Genomic DNA, 23,189 nt, shown 5'->3' with positions numbered 1-23,189 from the left:
TGAATCTGAATCTGAATTTTTGAAGTTTCATCGAGATTGTGAATCCTACCTGTTGAACCTTAGCTCAAATCTGATCTCCGAATATGAGGGCGATTTTTGAATCTCAGTTCTAGATGATAATATTCCTGTTAATTATTAACCATAAGCGTAATTTGTATCGGAAGTCTTAACTGAAAATCTCTTATTTGATTTCTGAATTTCTAGATTTCAATCTTGATTCTTTCTTCAGTTATTTATTCGAAAACAACTTATGAAATTGATTAAACATTGCGAATGATGACACTGTTTCCATTCTGAATCACCATTATGAAACTTTCTTAACTTCCGATTCTGTATAAGAGTTAAAAATAAATATCAAGTATTTCCCTTTATATTCTGGAATGCTGAGTTTCGAATATGGAAAATGCAACTGCTTTAATTTTGAAATGCAAAACCAAGATTCGAAACTGAATTTTGTGTCAATGACGAAAAACAGAATTTCATGAATAATAAACTGGATGCAGAACCCGAAATCTGATCACAGATATCAAATTTGAATGTTAATAACCAGAATCTGAAAAAATTGTAACCGTGCAAATGTGGGCTTTGTTTTCCTAATTATCCGTCAACATCTAAATTTTTCAATTAAAATTATGGAGAAAAATACATGAATATTGCTTATTTAAAAAACACCTCAGTAAATTTTAAAACATATTTTAAGATTCCAAAATTCGTTAATATTAATTTTGATAAAATTTGTTACTAAAATTTAGAAGCAAAATACATATCGTCAAACGGGACATCGTGTAAAAGCAGGATTAGATGCAAAATTCGTAAACAACAACATTCATTCAATTTTTACTAAAATACTAGCTGACCCGGTGTGCTTTGCTACACCTTCCAAAATCAAATGATATTTTCAGAAATTTGGGATTATTAAAAATCAAATTATGACGTAATTCATAAGTAACCGCTATAAAATGAGAGCTGCAGCTGGAGTTTCGATTTGCAACACATAGATCACTCAAACTTATATTCTGAATCTTGATCTATAAATTTGTGTTAAAGATTTGATAATTTTAATCTGTTTCTATATAGTTCCATTGGTTGATAAGTTTTTAAGCTTTACAACAAAATTTATATGGAGCCCTCCCTTTTCTTCCTCTCTCTAAACTATAAAGCGTAAGGGTCTATAACAATCGTAGAAACATATCTCGTAACCAAGTACCTTTTCATGCCATATTTGTTTCTATTTGTTGGCATTGTTGGCATAAATTGAGAACTTATGCTAACAAAATTGGGCTTGTATTGGGCTCACCTTCCTCCTCCCATGAACTTACTCACTGAAGAGAGGATGGTCACCATACCAAAATGATTTTCCATGTTAAGATTTGTCCATTTCTCGGATTTTGTAAAAAAAAAAAGTTAAATGTAAGCTCTCCTCTTCCCTTCCTATATTCCCAATTCTATCATGCTACTGCAAGAAAGGAATCACATAGAAAAATTTCTCGTATTGGAATACCATCCCATGCCAAATTTGGTTTTATTTGCGTAGTAAATTCTTGAATTATGCATAAACTTGAAAGGGAGTACCATCCCCCCTTTCGTTCTCCCCATTGAATGGAGGGAGGAGAACTTAATATCCATAAAAGTATTTTTCGTACTCAAATACTATTTGATTTGATGAACTTGGTTTCATTTGCTCGATTAATTCTCGAGTTATGCAAAAAAAATGTATGGAAGCAGGGGAGCTTCCCCCTTTATATCTTTGCGTTGAAAAGGTGGGGCTTCAATTTATAATAGAAACATTTCTCGTATTCCAGTACCCTTACATGCCAAATATGGTTCAATTCACTCGATCAGCTCTTCAGTTATACTGAAAATTTTAAGGGAGATCTCTCCTCCCCCTTTTCATCTACCTCTTAAGGAGTGAGGGATACCAAATATTAAAAGAAGCATTTCTAGTATCCAAATATCGTTCCGTGACAAATTTGATTCCATTTGGTGTTGTAGTTTTTGAGTTATGCAGTAAACATTGTATAAAACTCCCCTCCTTCTTTCCTTTCTCCTCGCGGGAAGAAGGAAGGGGTCTCAAACAACCATTAGAACATGTCACGTTCCCAAATACCCACCCATGCCAAGTTTGGTTCCATTTGCTTAATTAGTTTTTGAGTTATGTCAAAAACTATAAAAGAAGCCCCCCTTCCCCTTTCTACGGGAAGGAGGGAGGGGTCTCAAATAATTATTGAAATATTTTTCGTATCAAAATACCTTTCCATGCCAAATTTGGATCCAATATATTGATTAGTTCTCGAGTTATATGAAAAATTGTAAGGTAGCCCCCCTCCCCCTTCCTATTATTCCACTGAGAGGAGGGAGGGGTCTTTCTATTCATAGAAATATTCCTCGTTCCCAAAAACCACCCCATGTCAAATATGATATTATTTGCTTGATTGGTTCTCAAGTTATGCAAAAAATTGTTTTTTGTTTGGAAGGCCCCTCCCCCTTCATGGGAGAGGGAGGGGTCTCAAACCACAATAGGAACATTCCCCTAACTCCAATACTGCAATGTTTCATGCAAATCGGTTCAGTAGTTTCCGAGTCTATAGAGAACAGACAGACAGACAGACAGAAATTCATTTTTATATATATACACTGCCGGCCAAAAGTTTGGGATCACCCACTAAAAAACATGCAAATTTTGATTGTTCATATCTCAGCCGTCTTAGGACATATTGCAAATCTTCTGATATCATTTGAAAGATAATGAGCAATAGATATTTCGGAGGTATTTTGCCCAAATATAATGTTTTAGTTTTGAACCTAAAACTTAACCTAAAGTTATAACATTTTCAAAAAATCGCACTCAATATTCAAAGCCGATCATCTCGGGATAGGGTGGACAAAATCTCAAAATTTGAGTGGCATTAGAATCCCTATTCTTTACTTCTCAAAACACAGTCAAAAAAATTTGTGAAAAAAATCAAGAATGTACTTTTAATTAATAAAATAGACACTTGAGTTATCGTCCAAAAGTTTGGGATCACCCCTTTGTATGGCGAGTTTGGGATCATTCTTATAAAAACATGCAAATTTATTTTATTCATATCTTTCTCATCTAAAATCGTATTGCAGATCTGAAGGGTTCATTTGGAAGTCTAGGAATTGTTGCTTTTTAATAAATTCATTCAAAAATTATATTTTAAGGTGAGAAGTATAAAAAAAATCAGAATCATAACTGGGAACTTAAATAAAAAAAACAATTAATTTCAGGTGATTTTTTTATGGTTATCACTTCAAAATATAATTTTTGAATGAATTTATAAAAAAATCAACAATTCCTTAGCTTCCAAATGAACCCTTCAGATCTGCAATACGATGTTAGATGAGAAAGATATGAATAAAATAAATTTGCATGTTTTTATAAGAATGATCCCAAACTCGCCATACAAATGGGTGATCCCAAACTTTTGGACGATAACTCAATTGTCTATTTTATTAATTAAAAGTACTTTCTTGAATTTTTTCACAAATTTTTTTGACTGTGTTTTGAGAAGTAAAGAATAGGGATTATAATGCCACTCATATTTTGAGATTTGGTCCACCATATCCCGATATCATCGGCTTTGAATATTGAGAGCGATTTTTTTTAAAAATGTTAAACTTTATGTTAAGTTTTAAGTTCAAAACTAAAACACTATATTTGGGCAAAATATCTCCGAAAAAGCTATTGCTCATTATCCTTCAAATGAGATCAGAATATTTGCAATATATCCTAAGACGGCTGAGATATGAACGATCAAAATTTGCATGTTTTTTAGTGGGAGATCCCGAACTTTTGTCCGGCAGTGTAGATACTGTATTAAAGTTATCATTGAATGATAACAAATTGATGATGACATCGTGAAAGAGTTTATGAATGTTTTTGATTCTTTTTAAAAATTTAAAAAATCGAGCAATAGATGTACAAATTTTTTCATTTTTCGATGACGTAAAAAACTTTGCCCAGTATGACTGATTGACTTAATGATATCACCTACAAACTTTCAATTGCTTTTATTAGCCTATACCAACACTGTTGGAGTAAAAATATTTTTCGGACAATGACCATTTTTTTTAAAATAAATATTTTTATGATTCAGTTACCTGTCGGGGGCAAAATGCAACAAAATGCAAATCAGAACTAAACCCTCATAAATCTCGATTCCATATGCCAGGATATGATTGTTTTGCATTACGCGTTTGTTAAGTTTCATCCATCCTAAGATTTATTTTTATGATTTAAGCTATGAGAATATTTTGTAGTATTTTTACCCCTAAATGTATGCAGCAGATTTACGCTTTTTCCTTAAAAACATTTTTGACAGAAAAAAATGTAAAATTTAATTGGAACAAAATTAAAAATTACTGCAATTGGGGCTTTATGCGTAATGACATCCGAAATGTATCAAAAATTATAAATTTTCAAACGTTTTCATTTGATTTTTCTTAGTAGGGTGAAATCGCATGTTTTTGTAAATTCAAAAATAACTGATGAAACCAATAATTTTTCTGACTACGTCAATTTGGTATCCCATCAACCTTAAAACTTTTGATGTACAAGATGTTTGATTATCTGGATTAAGATTTTAGAAGCCATAGAAGTTGAAAAATGTTGCATGTTGCCCCAGTTGACGGTAATTCGTATTACTCAATTTAAATATTTGTTGGCTTTTGTAAATAAAATGAAATAATCTTAGTCTAATTTTATTAAAATTCAATACTTTAGACTAAATTTCTATCAGCAAGTGGGGAAATTTTCGAGAAACTGTAGTAGATTTTTACTCTTGAATCATTTTGATCGTTCATAAATTTGGAGTTTAGGACAGAACATTTCGCTTGGCATTTTTTGGACAACAATCATGAAAGCATTTCTAGATGCTTGATTTGTCTCAATTTATTCATTTTTTTTTTCAAAGGGATTTCGCATTCGCCCCTACATCAATTCAAAATGATCTCCTAGTGTTCTTCAAGATTTTTTTTGCTACATAATCAGAACTGTTTTCATGTGTTTTGTTATCTTTAGAGTCAATAAATTTCATTATTTCTATTTATTTCATTCATTCAATGCTTATGATCTGGATTTTTTTTAAAATTTAGATGATTTTGACTTAAAAATCTAATATTGAATTTGTACGATTGTAATTAGAAATTACAAGACCTTGTTAAAAACATTGTCATTCTTTGTCCTCCAACTTCACACGCAACATATACCAGCATTTTGTATCCTTTAAAATAAACATTCCTTTGAAACCAAGCATGAAAACCCACGAAAAATGGGTACAGTAGGTATTTAAGTACTTTTGAAAAGATAAACCCACACCATATGTCTGATCCAGCTAAATCGAAACTATATCGGAAAGAAAAGAAAGGAACAAAAAAAACGTAGAATCCTCCAAACGTTTACCTAAATCATCCATCTTAATCGATACCTCCCTCAACTTCTTAGGTCGTCGTCGACGGACCTTTTCGGGCCTAAATCGACAGAAGTTATGGAGGCGAGGAATCAACAACACTGTTGGGTTGGAAGATATCTCTGAACAGGTGCTTCCTGACGCTTCTGTCAAATTATAGACTCTCTACTCTCTACTTCGGTGTTACATTCTGATGAGTAGAGCTAAGAAAAAGGGAAAAAATATAAAAAAAATAAAGAAAAAAGAGCCTCAAAGGAATAACCACACCAAGATTGAGACGAGGAAGAAGGAAAAATCAAGCAGTTTATCACTTCTTCATCCAACAGCTGTCGAAGTGATTACTGATTCCGCACCCTCGTCTTGCCTCGACTTGTTGTTCCTCAAGATGGATTCCAATCGCTTCGCCAGGCAGTCAAACCCTTAGGAGAAAAATTACCCCCAAAAGCATATAAATTTCATAGCCCTTCAGATTGTTTCCTTCCTGGGCAAAAAAAACCGAGGCTGATTTGAGATGGCTCGTTAATATCATCGAGCTCAAGATTGCGCTGTCAGTATGAATAAACTCCATAGCTTATCTTTCGACTTTGAGCGAGATTGCTTTTTTCGGAACTAGGAGTGAGCTTGATTACAATTCTGCACGTATAGTTCTTTAAAATTAAAAGTTCTAGATTTGTTTAATGTAAACTGTACAACAAAGCTTATATATTTTGCAAGGCCTTAAGGAGGAATGTTTCAAGAGTGTTAGATAGTTTTTCACATCGTAGGATAGTTTGTTAAAGTTTTTTATTTTCCTAAAAAATTTAAAAATTCCAGCAATAGATGTACAATTTTTTACATTTTTCGATGCCGTAAAAAAGTTTACTCACCATGACGAATTGGCTTAATGATTCCTGCAAACTTAATATTGCTTTTATTTTCCTATTTCAACACTGTTGGTGTAAAAACATTTTTTGGATAATCGCTGAATTTTTTAATATTTTTTTTTATAATCCGGTACAATCGTGGGCTAAAATGCATCAAAATGCAAAACAAAGATTCATCTTTTAAATCTAGTATCCGTATGCTGGAATATGATTGTTTTGCATATCGCGTTTGAAAATTTCAAAATTTCATTTATCCATGTTTTACCCCTAAATGTATGCAGTACCCGTATGCTCTTTCTTTAAAAACATATTTGACAGAAAAAATGCCAATATTAACTCGAACCAAACTAAAAATTACTGCAATGGGTGCTTTATGCATTATGACATCACAAATATATAAAAAACATTAAATTTTCAAACGTTTTCATATGATTTTTCGATAGAAACGATGTGTGTTAGTGTTACAACTTACTACTTTTTCTTAGTTGGGTGAAAAATCGCTTGTATTTGCAAAATTAAAAATAACTGGTGAATTCCAGGTGGTCCCATCTACCTCAAAATTTTTGATGAACAAGTGCTTTTAGAAGCCATTGAAATTAAAAAAGTGTTGCCTGATGACCCACTTGACGGTATATTTTTTGTTTCAAGGAATTATTTTTCCTTGCAGAACCAATTAGCTAATTTTTCCATATAATCTCGCTTACAAAAAAAAGATGATGTACCATTTCTTGGATACGGTGAAGCATACCGTAATCCGGGGTAATATTGATCACATTTTTCATATTTTTCAGTTAAGGGGAATGTGGCATATTTCATATGTTTAAAATCAGTCCTGGACCCCAATGAACGTAAAACATGGTTGCAGAAATTTATTAGACCACTTTAAATTTGATTAAAAATCGATTCCGCCTCTGTTTTGAATTTGATGCTTAGTATTAACATTGATCAGTTTCTATTTTGACGGCTTTAACGTGTTTTCTTGATCATAAAGGATGCAAAACACATTCAAAATATTTGAAAATGCTAGTTTATCAATTTTACCTTGCTTTTTAACGTTTTCATTCAAAAACCATTATAATCGAAAAAAGAACTATTATGGTGCATACATTCAGAGGCAAAAATTAAAATAATTGCATAATAGTTTGTGCTAAAAACTACGAATGAAATTTTACCTTAACACATTCCTCATGGCCCACTCACTATTTCCATTTTCATTTTTTCCTCAAAGTTAACCATTTGATAGGGTTTCTATCAATTTGTCCAATACGGGCTTACTCTTGGAGAACGTCGATATTTTTTAAATTCAAAAATTTATCTCTAAAAGACTATAAAAATAGCACTATAACTATACATATACAAGGAAATGAAAAAAAAGTAGTTCTTTCACACTCAACAACCCATTTGCTTCTCAATGCTTTTTGGTTTCATCAGGAGAGCTGTTTGTTTGCGTGCCTTGAAAAAATTGATATTTTAAGATTTTGAAATTAGATTTTTTACCAACAGGAAAAAATATTCAAATACAAACCAAATTTTGTCTATTTGATACTCAATTTATAGGCTTTCAAACGTAGCAAACAGTTTTCAAAAATTCAAACTATAGACTGAGTTATTGATGATAATGTACAAAAATTTATTTGTAAGTCAAAGATACCCCGGTGATCAAAGTTACCCCGTTTTACGGTACTTTTAACATAAGTTTTTCGAGGAAAGAAAGACATTCAATTTAAAGGGTGTCCTATCATTTCTAAGCACGGTTTTGAATAAACAGTATAAACACAATTTGCGTTAAAACAGCGTTTTGTAATCAAACTAACAATTTTCCTCACAGCAATTGATCTTCATTTACGAACTATTGGTTTGACAGAAGCAGCTTGTTTTTTATCCTGCTTCGGCTTTTCTACTTCTTAAACATCTTTAGACACAATCTTACCTTGGCACGATGGACGTTGGGGAGCGAAGATGCCTACTACTTTATTTTCCACATCCCGAACTGAGGAAGTCTTACTACTGGCGAACGCTACTTACTTTTTGGTCCAAAATTTTGTCCACCGGACACAGTTTCTTTCAGATTTTTTGTCCACGAAGCTGATTTCTTCTCCATACTTACTAATTGCTTCTTGGATTGCTCCATTTTTGCCAACTGACTCAGTGAAATGTTGGGGAAAGAACACCGTGTGTGCACGGTAATTTAGCTTTTCTGGGAAAATTCTTCTCATTTTAAGGAAATTTTTGAAAACTGGAACTCACGAACCACGATACACTGAGTTTTAAGTTGAACATTAACACACAGCAGAAAGCAGCTGTTTAAACATCATCCGGAATGAATGTACTAAAATCGTGCTTAGACATAATGAGACGAGACACGCTATAAACTGCACCAAATGGTGGCACAGCACGCTTACCTTGGCGGGACTTATAAATAACAGTCTCCAGTATATCTTGAAGTCGTTCAAAACAATGTTAAATGAACATAAGAGTTGATCTAAGAAAATGATTGCTTTCAGCTTTCGCTGGAATTGTATACAAAAAATTCTTAAATGCCTTTCACGGTTTTTCTCCCCGAAAGCATGCACAACCGCTAACATTTCTTCGAATTAAAAAGTGGGTGATGAATGGGTGACAAGGAAGAGAAGGGGGATTAAAAGATACTACTTTTTGAAAATCGATAGAACAAAAAACTTTTCAGCATATTTTATCTCATGTTTCAAGATATACAATCCGTTATAAAACATTCACACACTAAACCCAAAATCTGATCTAAGATTTACTTACAGCTCAAATGCGGTGCTCTTAAGTTCTAAGTGACTGTGAATATTCAAGTGAGTGAGACTCGAATTGATTGTATAGTTGGCGGTTAGGAAGAGCTGAAGAAAACATGCCAAAAAGTTAAAGGAAGAGTGTGAAAAAAAGGATTCATCACTTTTTTGTTCAACTATTGTACTGTGTTTTCAAACGAACAAATAAGAATATTTCGATATCTAAAAAAATGCCTTTCATGGCCATCATGGCAATTGTGAGTAGAAGTCTTCGTTAGGCAGAAAAATATTAGTAAGTATTATAAAAAAGTTCGTTATTAATTCATTTCATTTAGTGATTTTAGAAAAACTCAATCCGCAGCCCCTTTAACATGGCAACTGGCAAGCATGGATGGCAAAATTCCTCAGATCGGTGTGTCCAGTGAAAAAGAGTGCAATTATTATCATCTGCTCCTCCAAGCTGTGAGGAGATTGATAAATCGCACTGAAATCAAGAGTGAGATTGTCAACACATAAGAGTAAGCGAGAGCATTCACATCCGCTGATGAAGAGAATTCCCTGCTCCGGACAAATCTATTGCGCATTGTTTTGAGGAGAAATCTGAGATCTAACACAGTTTATTCTTGGTACGTTCACGAGAAAAGACACTGCTTTCAGAACCAATGATGCCAAAGGTATCCTGATTTTCGAGAAGCAGCCCTGATCTTATTTGCAATTGATTTTGTAATAAATCAGTTAAACCAATGGTAATCTTCGGTTCAGATGATATTTGAACGGTGTTTTTCCAGTTGGCTTATCTTTAGGATCAATTTTTAGAACCCAAATCACTTTCAGGTGGCCCAATGATAAGTTAAGAAAGTCTGACATCATCAACTCTGCGATATCAATGGATGCATTTTTTTCTTCCAAAACCTTAGTGGATTTGGCATGGCTTCAGTTCTCTAGAATAAACAGATTTCCAGCCCTGAGGTTCAAAAAAGATAGAAATGTGCGAGAATTATGTGAGTTTTTTTAACCATCTCAAGTCAGATTTTTGCTCGCTAAAAATTTAAGTTTTATTTTTGGATCAACTTTTGTTTTACGAAAAAAAAAATCGTAAGTAAGTTTTATTCAACATTTTTTTTCTCCTAAAATTGCATAATCACACGGGCTGAAAAACTTTGCAGAAAAAGATCAATTTGATGATGGAAAGTTTGTCGAATTATTTGAAAAACAGAACAGCTTGAATGACTGTAATAAAGGTGGTTCATATTGAAAAAAATAAGAAATGGAAGCATAATCCGATGATTGCTACTGTGGAAGTTGATTCGGAAACTTTTACTGCTTCGATAAAACGCGGTAAAGTAAATATTGGCTGGGAACGTTGCAAATTTTTTGAAGACATTAGGGGAAAGTGGGGATATTTGATCTTCTTTTCTTATTTTCACCATATCTTTTTGGAAAAATTTAGCAACTGGCACTCTTTAACATTTTCTGGTAGCGTGTAATTTAAAAAAAATGCGATATTTTTGAAGTTAAGGGATACTTGATCCTTTATTCAGGAAGCCCTAATCCATGGAAAAAATCAAACAAAACCCCAAGATAGAATGTTAATTGACTATTTTGGTCATGTTTGTTCTCATTTCACAATCTATAATTGGCAGAAAAAAAATTCTGTAGCTTGTTCTCAACCCTTAAGACATTGCATACTTACGGGCGCAATTTTTTATAAACAAGAGAAAATCAATTAATTTAGCCTTTTTCTTCAGATAATTGATGGATGAATATTAGCTATCTATATATAATCTCGTAATAAGCAATGATCACAATCCATTGAGAAGAAGAATATACTGGGATCATTTGTATCCAAATATTAGGTATCAATTGTACCCAAAATCAACATTTTAGAAAACTTTTTCTGAAAAAAGTTGGGAGTTTTCCATCGCTTTGAAAATATTGTATTATGAAGTTCGTTTAACACTCGAAAGATTGATGTATTGGAATAAATATTTTTGTTATAATATTTCCATGTTAGGAACATTTTAAAATGATGAAAAAAGATCTTCAAGTCACATTTTGTGAAATTTTTCAAACAAAGTTCAATAACCCAAAAACTTATTTTGTTTAAATTTTTTTGGGCTTCAACGATTGCTGTTTTGTTCCATTTGGCACATTTTTCTAGATCATTTGATCTTTGTACGACATTCCAGTTTGAAGATACAGCTAAGGAATCAAGTATCCCCAGGGATCAAGTATCCTCATTCTCCCCTAATGTTTTGCGTTGTTATAAGTGTTGGAATTATGGTCATAAAGCTGGATTTTGCAGAGAGTCAATCCGTTGTGCTAAGTGCGGCGAAGGTCACGATACAAAAGAATGCAGTGCACAGTTTGAAAAGTGTATAAATTGTGTTAATTTTAATAGCACAGTGAAGTTAGATTTGCAGAAGCAAGCTGATATTTGCCACCCTGCATGGAGTTATGAGTGCGAAATATATAAAAGAAAAGCCTCTAAGCAAAAATGTTCATCGATTACGGTAAATAGCAATCAAAATCAGATATCTTATATTTATTTAATTTAATTTAATATTAAATTTTGGAGATGAATCATTGATTTAATACCAACCAATATTTTCTGATCCTTCATAAGTTTCGGAACTAAGAAATGAAGCTTTATATCTATGCATCAAATTTATTTGGAAACTCACTTAGATACTAAAAATTATATTACAACATACAGCGTTCCTGATCTCATCAGAAAGAAATTGTAAAAAACCGAATGTTTCAATCAACACTGATGAAAACTTCTGCGAAGTGAAAGTATATGCATCAAAACCCTGTAATTAAAATAAAAGCCTGTTTCAAACCTCCTAAAGTGCGTTTATCTGATCTTTAATTTCCTGGAACCAATCCCAACCCCAAAAGGTAGATCCTCTAGGAATGTTTGTCAACTCTGCTGATGGATTCAATTATCTGCCAATTGCTGCTCTGTGCCCTCCATCAGACCAATCTCTCGACCTCTCGAGACCTGCCTCGAGTTCCAAGAGTGTGTGGGGCGTGAACTGAACCTGGCCTGGCGCCAACACAAATTTCAGGATAAATGGTTTTCTCGACCCGGGATCGAGAACAGAGGTTGTAAGAATCGAAAAAAGGGAAAAAAACAAAAGGAATCCAAGCAAGGTACACATGTATGTAAGGTAACATGTGGTCAACATGCCACACAATCCGTTCTGGAGTCCTACCGTTTCGATGTCTAGACATCCATCAGGGGGCAGCCAACATATGCATGCTCTTTTGCTCTGGCTAGGATGCTAGGTGGCCACGTGGTTGATTCGATTCCTTCCATGGCCCTGGGACGACAAATCGCTGACTCCGGTGCAGTTCCTCTGAAAAGGACCAACAACCAGGTCAAACGACGACGTCTTTCCACAGGTTTTACAATCTCAGTGCTCCCAATGTCCGTCCATTCTTTTCGTCAGCTGGAAGATTGGAAATAGTTTCGGGAAGAGAAAGAATGTAGCAAAGAGCGTTGTATTTTTTTCGTCGATTTGTTCGTTTTATGTTTCTGTAATTGTCCTTTGGTTTTGGCCACATGCAGTTGGTCCAGGTAAAATGTGCATCATGGGTTAAGGATCTGCAGGACAGGTAGGAGCTCTTGTTCGGTGCAATGTTTACCGTTTCTTCGATTTGGATGGAAGTGTCAGGGAAAAAATGTCACACTTGCACCACAGGAGATGTCTGTCTGTGTCCAAACGCCATGTCATGTGCTTTAGTCACACAGATTAAACGCTTTGTAAGTCGTTTTCTAGTAAATTTTATTTTTTGGAATTGATACATGCATAGGTTGAAAAAATAGTCTGCAACTAAGGCCGATCCCAACGGTGTATGGAAAACACGGTTTTGGACCACGCTAAAACAGTCCTTCTGGCACCGGTGGCGTAAATTGCTGAATGTCACACTATTCTTGAGTTAGTATAAATAAATGAATAACTTTTGGCTTCAACGAATTAGTAAGCCCAGCCAGAAAATAACAGAAGCATCCTTATGAAATAAGCGCAAAACAACAATTTACTTTAAAAAACAAATTGATGAAAAAATTTAAAAAAAGTCAGGGGAAGGGCCGATTTATATCAACAGTTGTTGTTGCAGACTCAAATTGTTGGGCTAATTTTTGAGCTTTTTCTGCATTAGTTAAAAGAAGTTTATCCCCATCTTTCAAATTAGGAATTGGCTTCTGGGGCTTTTTCAGAATTTTAGTTAATTTCCAAAACGGCTTTGAGTAGGGTTTTATGTCCTCTACTGCTTTAGCAAAATTTTCATAACGGATGAAATTTAAACGACGTTTGATCTCTTTTTGAAGGTCGCAATAAATAAATTTCAAATGAGGATCCCTAGTACGTTGATATTGGCGTCGACGAATGTTTTTCAGTCGTATCAAAAACTGAAGATCATCATCAATTAAAGGTTGATTAAATTTATGTTTAACTTTGGGTATTGAAGCGGCTTTAGCATTGACTATTGAAGTTGTCAAATTTTCTACAGCCAAATCAATATCTTCTATTGAATTAAGTGGAACGTTAACATTCAAATTACGTTCAATAAAATCCTTATATCGCTCCCTGTCAGCTTTTTGAAATTTAAAAGTTGATTTTAAAGGATTTTCAATGGGACTTTGGGATAAAGAAAAAGTTACTGGAAGGTGGTCTGAATCGAGGTCCGCATGAGACGCATGAATGTTGAGACTTGGTTTTTTCACAATTTTATTAGTTATGCCTGGAGAGGGCAACCCATTTTCAACCACCTCTGAGAACGATAAACAACGAGTCTGGGGCGCAGAATCAGCACAGGTAATATTAAAATCATTTCGGGTATTACCCAGCCGTGATTCCAATGTAGACCGAGGATGACCGCGAACAGGCAGGTTGTTTGCCGGCCTGACGTGTGAAGACGAAAAACAGGAAGGAGGAGAAGAAAATTTTCTGACAACTTTGGAATTTTTCCTAGAAGCAATAATTTTTGCCCTAACGGGTCAGTCTAGAGAATTCGAGGAATGATTACCTGCGCAATTCGCACACTTGAAAAATTCTGTTTGTGGTTTATCACCACCAAAAAGGCGTTTAGATTTTTCATGATCGAATGAGCCGCAAAGCATGCATCTGGCATTCATTCTAAAATTTTTAGTGCCGTGACTAAAAGCTTGACAACGACGACATTGCGTAATATTTTGAAGGAAATTGGTTGAAGATTTTCGAAAAAGTTCGAATTTGACTCGACATTGAAACATAAAACGGGCCTTTTCAAGAATTTGCAAATTATGAACTTGATCCTTTTTAAAATGGATCAAATAAAGCTCAGGAGCAAAACCAACACTACTTTGAACACTCATTTGAATTACTTGAATTATAGAAAAACCTAACAAAGAATTTAATTCAGTTGTGATCTCATCCGGTGTCTGATCGCCGGTGAGACCACGAAGTACAACTTTAAATGGACGATCACTTCTAGTGTCGTAAGTAAAAATTGATGTTTTTTATTATTCAAATAATTTAAAAATTTTTGAAAATCATTGAAAGATTCCGCCAATATACGAGCAGTTCCCCTTCGACCGATCTGAAAAGAAATCTTCACATCCTTGACGGAAGTGACGATTTCTTTCCGAAAGGCATTGAAGTCAGGAATTGTTACCGTAACTGGTGGAACTTTTTCGTTTTTAAGAGTATAAGAAGAAGGAGGTTTCTTAGTACTCTTATCAGAATTAAATATGAATACTTTCTCATCACCGATGTTATGAAGGACATCGAATGAATTGGAAATTTCAACTTTTTTGGGCGATGGACCTGAATTAGTTTCGGCAATTTGCTTTCTACCGGCTCTTGAGCCGGCCGATGACTTCCCCATGCTGGGAAGAAAAGAGAAAAATATGAATTAAATAAAATGAAAATAATTTTAGCACTGAAAAGTGCTGATTGAAAAACAGGTAAGAAAAAAATAAATCTATAATTACAGGATGGAGTCCTGGTTTGCTTTTTTTAAAAAGCTTTATTTGTCCATTACACACTTTTACCTTAACAATAATCACTACACAATGTTTTCACTATGAAGGTCGAGGTCCAAGAGAGCGAGCATGTGGACGGCAAGGCCTTTTATGGTGATTAACTGCTGAGCTTGCAGTCTCGCAGGTGCGCTGCTGATGGCTGGCATGTCTCCACGTCAGGTGATCTATACTTGGTCGGGTTCTACCGTAACTCCTCCGGGGGGTGAAAAAGTGGCGTCCTCGACACTTGAATTCTTTGCTGCAATTTTACATCTTCTATGGCGTGTCCTTTTAGAGAGTCTGTTGGATAAGTCTTTGTAGAAAGTTAACATGAACGTGAAAATGATGATAGCTGAAATGGTCGATAGCGAAAGGCCTCCGAATAAGCTCCAGTTCCAAACATCATTTTTGTACTGTTTGAGGTAGATGTGATCCAGTTTCTGTCGATTCTGGATTGTGTTGTTGTTGATTATCTTTATATCGGGAACATTTGCAAGTTTTCTCTCCACGATTAGGTTATGAAAAGATCCTTGCAAAATTTCTGCTTTCATCCTCAATTCTTTGGATGTAAAGTTTTGTTGGTTGAAGCTGATCGTACAGTTGATGAATGAAACCAATAAATTTCCGCTCACAGTTCTGTTGTCGGGACCACAATTTGTTGACAATAGGTCATTTTTGGCGTTGGTAATGAGAACGGAGTTTTCTGAGACAAATGTTGTCTTTGTTTTGTTATCACTGATGGTTTCGCAATGGGTTTTGGTGCCCATGATCATAGGTAAAATGCATTCATCGGAGAAGGGCTGGATGAATGATGATTGCTGTACGTACTGCAATGGTTCTGTTGTAAGAAATAACTCTTTCCCGTGTTTGATGATGTAGTTGGGACAATTTTTGATTACCGTATTGAAATTGTTTAGCGGGAACAACCGAAAAATCGATGACTCTTTTGGTGATAGTTGTGGTACCTGTAGGATGTACAGAAGGGTGTCTTGAGTGGTTGCTATCTTTGGAGTGACGTAGTTCATCGCTTCTTCTGGTAGATCAGAGTAGACTCCTTGTTCTTCAAGTAGTGTATAGATGAGATGTAATTCTGCCATTGACAGAATTCTGCTATTCGCCGTGAGAGTTTTCGATAGAAGTATTGCATCCTGGATATCAGTTAGTAGTTTGTTCAAAGTGTCTATGTTCACGATGGTGGTTATGATGTCGATTTCATTAAGGAGTATTTTGTTGACCTGGGAGTTGACTGCAATTGTGTTGATCGAGTTCGTTAATTGGAGAATGCGATCGTTGATCTGATTGTTGATTTTGACTTGTTGATTGTTTTCGCTGACAAGGTGGTTCAGCGATCCGTTGATGATCCTGAGGTCCTCCGCGTCCGGGCTGCCCGAAATCCATTTCCAGGTTGTTCCGATGATGTCCCATCGCTTCACTCTTTTCGACGGCTTAATTTGATAAAAGTTATTGTATAGTTGTTTAACTTTTTGTTTAATTATTACCGTTAATGGATCAGAGTCTTGTATTTTTTTATATGCAATGTTCGATAGTAGTTGAATTGTTATTTCAATATCTGTTAGATTAATGGGGTGCACAATTTTTATTACCCCTGTTTGAATTTTACATTTGTCGGTTTTTATTAAAAGGATAGGATTTTCATACAGATTTGTAATTTCTAATTCTTGCGTGTGTATAATTTTTAGCAATGTAATGCAATATATAAGGTGAATTAACATTTTGCACTGAGGGAGAGAGGAAAAGATTGAAAAGAAGAAAATTTAGAATGAATTACTGTTATTGCTGCTTTTTTGGGCGTTTGATTTTTCTCTTATGTCTTTTTATACCTTTAGGATTTTTAAACGTTTTTTCTGAAATATGTAATGCTTTAGTTTCTTTTGCTCTAGGTTGGGTTTTCGTTCTAATATTTGGAATAACGTAAACGTTATCACCTTCTGTTAAAATAGGGGGTTCTTCTTTGTTAGAATTTCTCCTTAAGATTTTCTCTTGAGAGTTTTGAATGTTCTTCCTAGCTTCTAGAAACAATCTTTGAGCATCTGCTATAATTCGTGCGGGTTCACTGATATTATTTTGATTGAAGATTAATTCATTGGGTTTGAATTTTGTTGTTGAGTGGACAGAGTCATTATACAAAGCAACGGAAAGTTTGGTTATTGATTTTGTATTCATTCCTGAGTATTTGTGTTTATTTGTATTGAAAATTTCGATTATTGTGGAGTGCGTTCTTTCTACTTGACCGTTGGTCTCTGAACAAGAAGCGTATTCTAATCTTGTGCCGAGGCTAGCTAAAAAGTTTTTAAATTGAATTGACAAAAATGTTGTTTCATGATCTGTGATAATTGTTTCTGGAACGCCAAACAAAGATATGTATTTTCCTAAGGCTTTTTGAACGTCTGTTAGGTTTTTTGACTTGAGGTAGATCATTTGCAAGTGTTTTGAAAAAGAATCTACTAATGAGAGAAAACTACACCTGTCGATAATAAAAATATCCATATGGATTCTTTGAAAGGGTTTGTTTGTTATTGGTCTAGGGCTGACTTTGATATTAAAAGGCTTTCTTTCATATTTGTGTCGATTACATATGACACATGAGTTGATGATAGCTTTAACCTTGCTATGCATACGTGGGAAAAAGTATGCTCGCTGTAGCTGGTTAACTACTTCAGTTACTCCTCGGTGTGCACGGTCGTGTTCTTGGGAGATGATTGTGCATTGCCTTGCTTCTATGGTGACATCTTCTACTTGATGATGGGCTAAAACGAAGTATCCGGATTGGCTGAAATGATTCTTATAGCAAATTTGGATAAGGTTAATAAGGTTTTCTGGGGCGAGAATTGCCATCTGTTTGCCATTATGGTATTTTTTTATAAACTCTGTTATAGATGCTTCATCGTAGTTTTGCATGGCTATTATCGTTCTGCGATAATTTACGAATGGGTATGTGATAGACTCTATGTTATGAGTACCATATCTAAAAATTACTTGATTTCTATAATAGTTCAGTGGACGCTCAGTTGAATTTATGAAATAATCATCCGAAGTGTCAGCCGAATGGACGGTTTCATCGTCGTCCTCTTCTGATTCAGTTGCGTCTTCATTTGAATTCAGGTTAATGTCAATTGGTAGTCTGCTTAAAGCATCAGCAACCACATTCGATTTTCCTTCTCTGTATTTGACAGTGAAGTCATAATTTTCGAGTTCTAAGCGCCAGCGCAAAATTTTAGCATTTTTTTCAGATGTTTTTATGAATGTCAAAGGTTTATGGTCAGTTACTAGAGTAAATTTAGCTCCGTATAGGTAAGGTTTGAATTTATTAATGGCCCAGATTATAGCTAGAGCCTCTTTCTCTATTGTGGCATACCGAGTTTCTGTGTCATTAAGCGTTCTTGATGCAAATGCAATAGGTCTTTCTATATTGTCTTGAGTTTGCGAAAGCACAGCGCCTAATGCGAATCCTGAGGCATCCGTTGTAAGAATAAACGGTAGTTCAAACTGAGGGTAAGTAAGAACTTGATCGGTGGCTATAGTTTGTTTTAGCGTATTAAAAGCCGAAGAAAATTCCTTATCATTTTTATCTATGACTGTGTCTTGTTTTAGGTACTTCGTCATTGGTCTGGTGATTTTAGAGAAATCTTTAATGAATCTTCTATAATAACCTGCCAGGCCTAAAAATTGTTTAATTTCCTTCGCGTTTTTTTGGCAAAGGCCAGCCGATAATTTTACTAATTTTCTCAGGATTGGGTTTTATTCCGTCGCTGGAAATAATATGTCCCAAAAATTCCGTTTCTTTCTTTAGGAATTCGCATTTGTCCAGCTGAATTTTGAGGTTGAAGTCAGTCAAACGTTTCAAAACTTTTTCAAGATTTCCCAAATGGTTTTCTAAGTTATAACCGATTGTTATGATATCGTCAAGATATACAAAACAAATTGAGCCTATGTATTCTGCCAAAATGCTATTCATACATTTTTGGAATGTCCCTGGTGCCCCTTTGAGACCAAAAGGCATCCTTGTAAATTGATATACTGCTTTATCAGTAGAGAAAGCAGTCTTCTCCATATGTGCAGGATCCATCGGAATTTGATGAAATCCAGATTTTAAGTCGATTGTTGAAAGACAGATTTACCAAGACTGTCTAGGATTTCTTCAATCTGTGGCATTGGGAATTTATCGTCTATGGTCTTTTCGTTAAGTTTCCTATAATCGATAACTATTCTCACTTTCCTTTTTCCTGATGCATCTACTTTTTTGGGAACTACCCAAATTGGTGATGAATACGGACTGGCGGATGGTTTGATTACCCCATTATCGAGCAATTCTTGAATTTGCTCCTCGACATCCTTTTTGAAATGGTAAGGGTAACGATAGCTTTTTGTATATACCGGTCGATCGTCTATTGTATTTATTCTGTGAGTAATTGCTGTAGTCGCAGAAAGTTTTTCTCCCTGTTTTAAAAGTACAGCTTGATTTTTGTAAATGATGTTAATCAGTTTCTTTTTTTCGAATGCTGATAAATGGGATGTTCTTATCAGGTTTTCTATGTCCTGTTCGGTTAGATCTTTCCGATTATTTGTTAGTATCGGTGTAATTGTGTCAAAATTGTTTACATTTAAATTCAGTTTAGGGAAACATTGAGGTAATTTTTTAGATTTTGTCGTTACATTAATCGTTGACTTCAAATTTTCAGATCTGTACAAACCCGGCTGAATGCAAATATTTTCATCTAATTGTTGAAATGTGGGAACTAACCAATCGCCGTTCTTAGTTGTATTTACGGTGATCGTGTGGTGGGTTTCCTTTTGCTTGGGGAAGTATTTTGAAAAGGGGAAAGTAATATTTAGGAAAGTGATGGTTCCTTTTGGATAGTCGATTTTAGCGTTGCATTGGGCCATGTATTGCGAACCAATGATGCCATCAAAAAAACTATGAAATTCTGATTCGTAAAACGTTTGAGTTGGAAGTTTTGGGCTCAAAACATTTTCGGTCACTTTTTTGTTAATAGTTTTTCTTCCCATCATGTTCGTGATACTAGTGTCTGTAATTTTTATGGTGTTTGGGAAAATACCTGGTCGAATTATGTTTTTATTTGCTCCAGTGTCTAATAGGATATTCAAATTTGAATGTTTGAATTTGCATTTTAAATAGGGTAAATAGTTTAGGGTACTTTTGGTTGAAGTTGGACTGTGCAAAAATTTAAATCTGCATCATCCTCGTCGGATTGTTCGTTTAAGTCTCTATCCTCGTTTTCGATTTCTTGATTGTTTATTAATTTTTTATTCAATGTCAATCTACTTCTGATAGATGGGTCTATGTCCATCGGTTGTGGAGGTGGTTGTCTAAATCCGTCGGTCATGGGTGGGGGTGTGCTTTGTTTTTGTGTGTTGAACGATTTTGAATGTGTGCCTTGGTTTCTTTGTTCAAAATCTTTTTTAGGATTTTTTCTGAAGTCCTGACTTCTAATGTTAAGGGCTGCAACCTCCCTTGATTTGAATTTGCATAGGAATGCGTAAGCATCTTCTATGTCTGCAGGTCGGGCTGCCTGAGCATATCCGAAATAGGGTTCACATAGGCCTGCGATAAACGCCGCAAGCGCGTCCTCTTCAATAAAAGCGTTTATAGCCGCCCAATTTTCCTTGTATAAAGGTTTTTGTTTGGCTAATGTTTTGATATTTTGCACAATCTCCTTTATTTTTTGGTGATAATTGGAGATTGATGTTCCCTCTGCCATTTTGCACTGCCATAGTTGGCTTTTATAGGTTGAAAGTTCTTGTCTGTCACCTAGTGCACTTATCAGTATTTCTTTTATTTCAGCAAAGCTTTCGGGGTTGCCAGCGAGGCACAAAATGTCTTTTGCTCGTCCCGTAATTTTATTTGCTATTGCTGTAACGTAGAGTTTAAATTGATTTTGAGTCACTAGTGGCTCAAAATTGTCTAATATTTGCTCAGCAGTAGCGAGCCATGACGATAACTGCTTGCGGTTACCGTCAAAATTCGGGATCATTTTTATAGGATCCGGAATTTTGAATAAGTTTTCCACATTCATGGTGGGAAAACTTAAACTTTGGAACCTTTGGTCCTGTTCCAGTTGTTTATTTCTAAACGTCTCCATCATCAGACGCATGGAGTTCAATTGATCTATAATCTCCTCCATGGTAGTTTTTTCTTGAGAAGGAAATCCGTCTATTGAAAGGTTCGTCAGGTTTGGTAGATTTTTCACCGGAACGTGTGCAAAATCTCCAGACGAATCCGAATCGGTGCTATAATCTGATTATGTTATGTTAGCAGAATTCAGTAACTCACTGCGGGCTTTCGCTAGTGCGTTTTTTATTTTTCGCTCTTTCGGCATTAATGTTTGCCCGGGGCGCGTTTTTTTTTTTTTTTTTTGTTATTCTACACGTTCTCTCAGAACTCGTGTAGAACTGCTGAACTGTGGTTCTCTTAGAACTCCACAGTCTCGCGTGGAGTAGAATTTCTCTTGGAACGATTCTAACTCCGGGCGGTTCGTCACACAATTTATTTTGATGTTAGCCTCTCTTAGAACAACTAAACATCAATCAAAATAATGATCACCGCACAGCGGGAAAATTTTAATATTCTTAACTTAACACTTAGAAAAATGTAAGAAAAAAAAACTTACCCTTGCAATCGTTGGCCGGCGGTACGTTAGGAGTGTCGTGCGGTGGCCCCTCAACTCCAACCTTGGTCAGATGCTTAGTCGCGGAGGCTCTCTTGCGGCTGTTCCTTTCCTTGGAAATTCACTTCACCTATACACTGTTTTTCACTTCACTTACTAACGCACCTACCGTAGGCTGCGCCAATTACAGGATGGAGTCCTGGTTTGCTTTTTTTAAAAAGCTTTATTTGTCCATTACACACTTTTACCTTAACAATAATCACTACACAATGTTTTCACTATGAAGGTCGAGGTCCAAGAGAGCGAGCATGTGGACGGCAAGGCCTTTTATGGTGATTAACTGCTGAGCTTGCAGTCTCGCAGGTGCGCTGCTGATGGCTGGCATGTCTCCACGTCAGGTGATCTATACTTGGTCGGGTTCTACCGTAACTCTATATATATATATAAAAAGCAATTATCTGTATGTTTGTTTGTTTGTTTGTTTGTTTGTTTGTTTGTCCTCTATAGACTCAGCCGTCTTAAGAGCTAGAGATCTGAAATTTGGCATGGATGCTCATTAGGACCAGGAATGATGAAAAATGTTTTTAGATTTTTGTTTTCACGTTATTGACGTTATTTTCCGTCGGATTGTGATGAAAATTTGCACATGAATGTTTCGAGAGACGAGCAATCGATTACAGTTATCAAATTTAGGGTCAGGGGTCGGCAAAAGGGGTCGTCCATATTCACTGATTAATGTTTTGGCGATATTGGTGTTATTATACACTGTTTTGTGATGATAATTAGCACATGAGTGTTTTGAAAGACTAGCAATCGATTTCAAGTTTCGAATTGCGGATCAGAAGTCGGTTGAAGGAGTCGTCCATACCCAACTTTAATGTTTTTGCGATTTTGACGTTATTCTACATTGGATTGAGATGAAAATTTCCGCATAGGAGTTTTGAGGGACGCTCTTTTGCTTTCAGGTTTCAAATCTTGACTCAGGGGTCGGCAAAAGGGGTTATTATCTGTTTACTGTTTTTACGATATTCTCTTGATTGAGCATAGAATTGTAATGAAAATTGGCACATGGGAGTTTAACAGAAAAGATAATTGATTTCAGGTGTCAAGTTTTGAATCGTGGTCAAAAATAAGGCCGTCCATGTTAGTTGCTCACTGTTTTCGCGATATTGTCGTGATCATGCATCGCATTGAGATAAAAATGTTCAGATTAGGGTTATAAACTATGAGCAATTGACTCCAGGTAGCATGTTCCGTGTCAAGGGTCGGCGAAAGGGGCGTCTATATTGACTGATCACTGTTTACAAGTTTCTGACGTAATTTTACATATAATTTGAAAAGAAAAAATTGCACAAGGGAGTTTTGAGGAACGTAAAATTGGTTTCAATTATCGAATTTCGGGCCATGGGACAGAAAAAGAGGGTTTCATTGAAAGTTAAGTGTTTTGTGCAATAATTTTGTTGGAGGCAGTTAATTGATAC

General features: G+C 35.2%; 1 protein-coding gene across 1 annotated transcript; it reads right to left on the bottom strand.

The window, feature by feature from the left end:
- Positions 1 to 15,047: 15,047 nt before the first annotated feature.
- LOC129739722 (uncharacterized) lies at positions 15,048 to 22,120 on the bottom strand. The gene is made up of 2 exons (XM_055731227.1): positions 21,712 to 22,120; positions 15,048 to 16,800 (listed from the first exon to the last, which is right to left on the bottom strand). Exon 2 carries the CDS (start codon positions 16,792 to 16,794, stop codon positions 15,247 to 15,249), a length of 1,548 nt encoding a protein of 515 aa, XP_055587202.1. The 5' UTR covers positions 16,795 to 16,800; positions 21,712 to 22,120; the 3' UTR covers positions 15,048 to 15,246.
- Between the last annotated feature and the right edge of the window lie 1,069 nt (positions 22,121 to 23,189).

Source organism: Uranotaenia lowii, chromosome 1 (assembly GCF_029784155.1).
Source record: "Uranotaenia lowii strain MFRU-FL chromosome 1, ASM2978415v1, whole genome shotgun sequence".
Classification (NCBI taxonomy): Eukaryota; Metazoa; Arthropoda; class Insecta; order Diptera; family Culicidae; genus Uranotaenia; species Uranotaenia lowii.
Note: the sequence above shows the minus strand (reverse complement) of the source record. Positions and strands in the feature narration are given on the sequence as shown.

Bases quoted from the DNA above. Each gene is read 5' to 3' on its own strand.
- LOC129739722 (XM_055731227.1), bottom strand. From the start codon at position 16,794: ATGTTAATTCACCTTATATATTGCATTACATTGCTAAAAATTATACAC.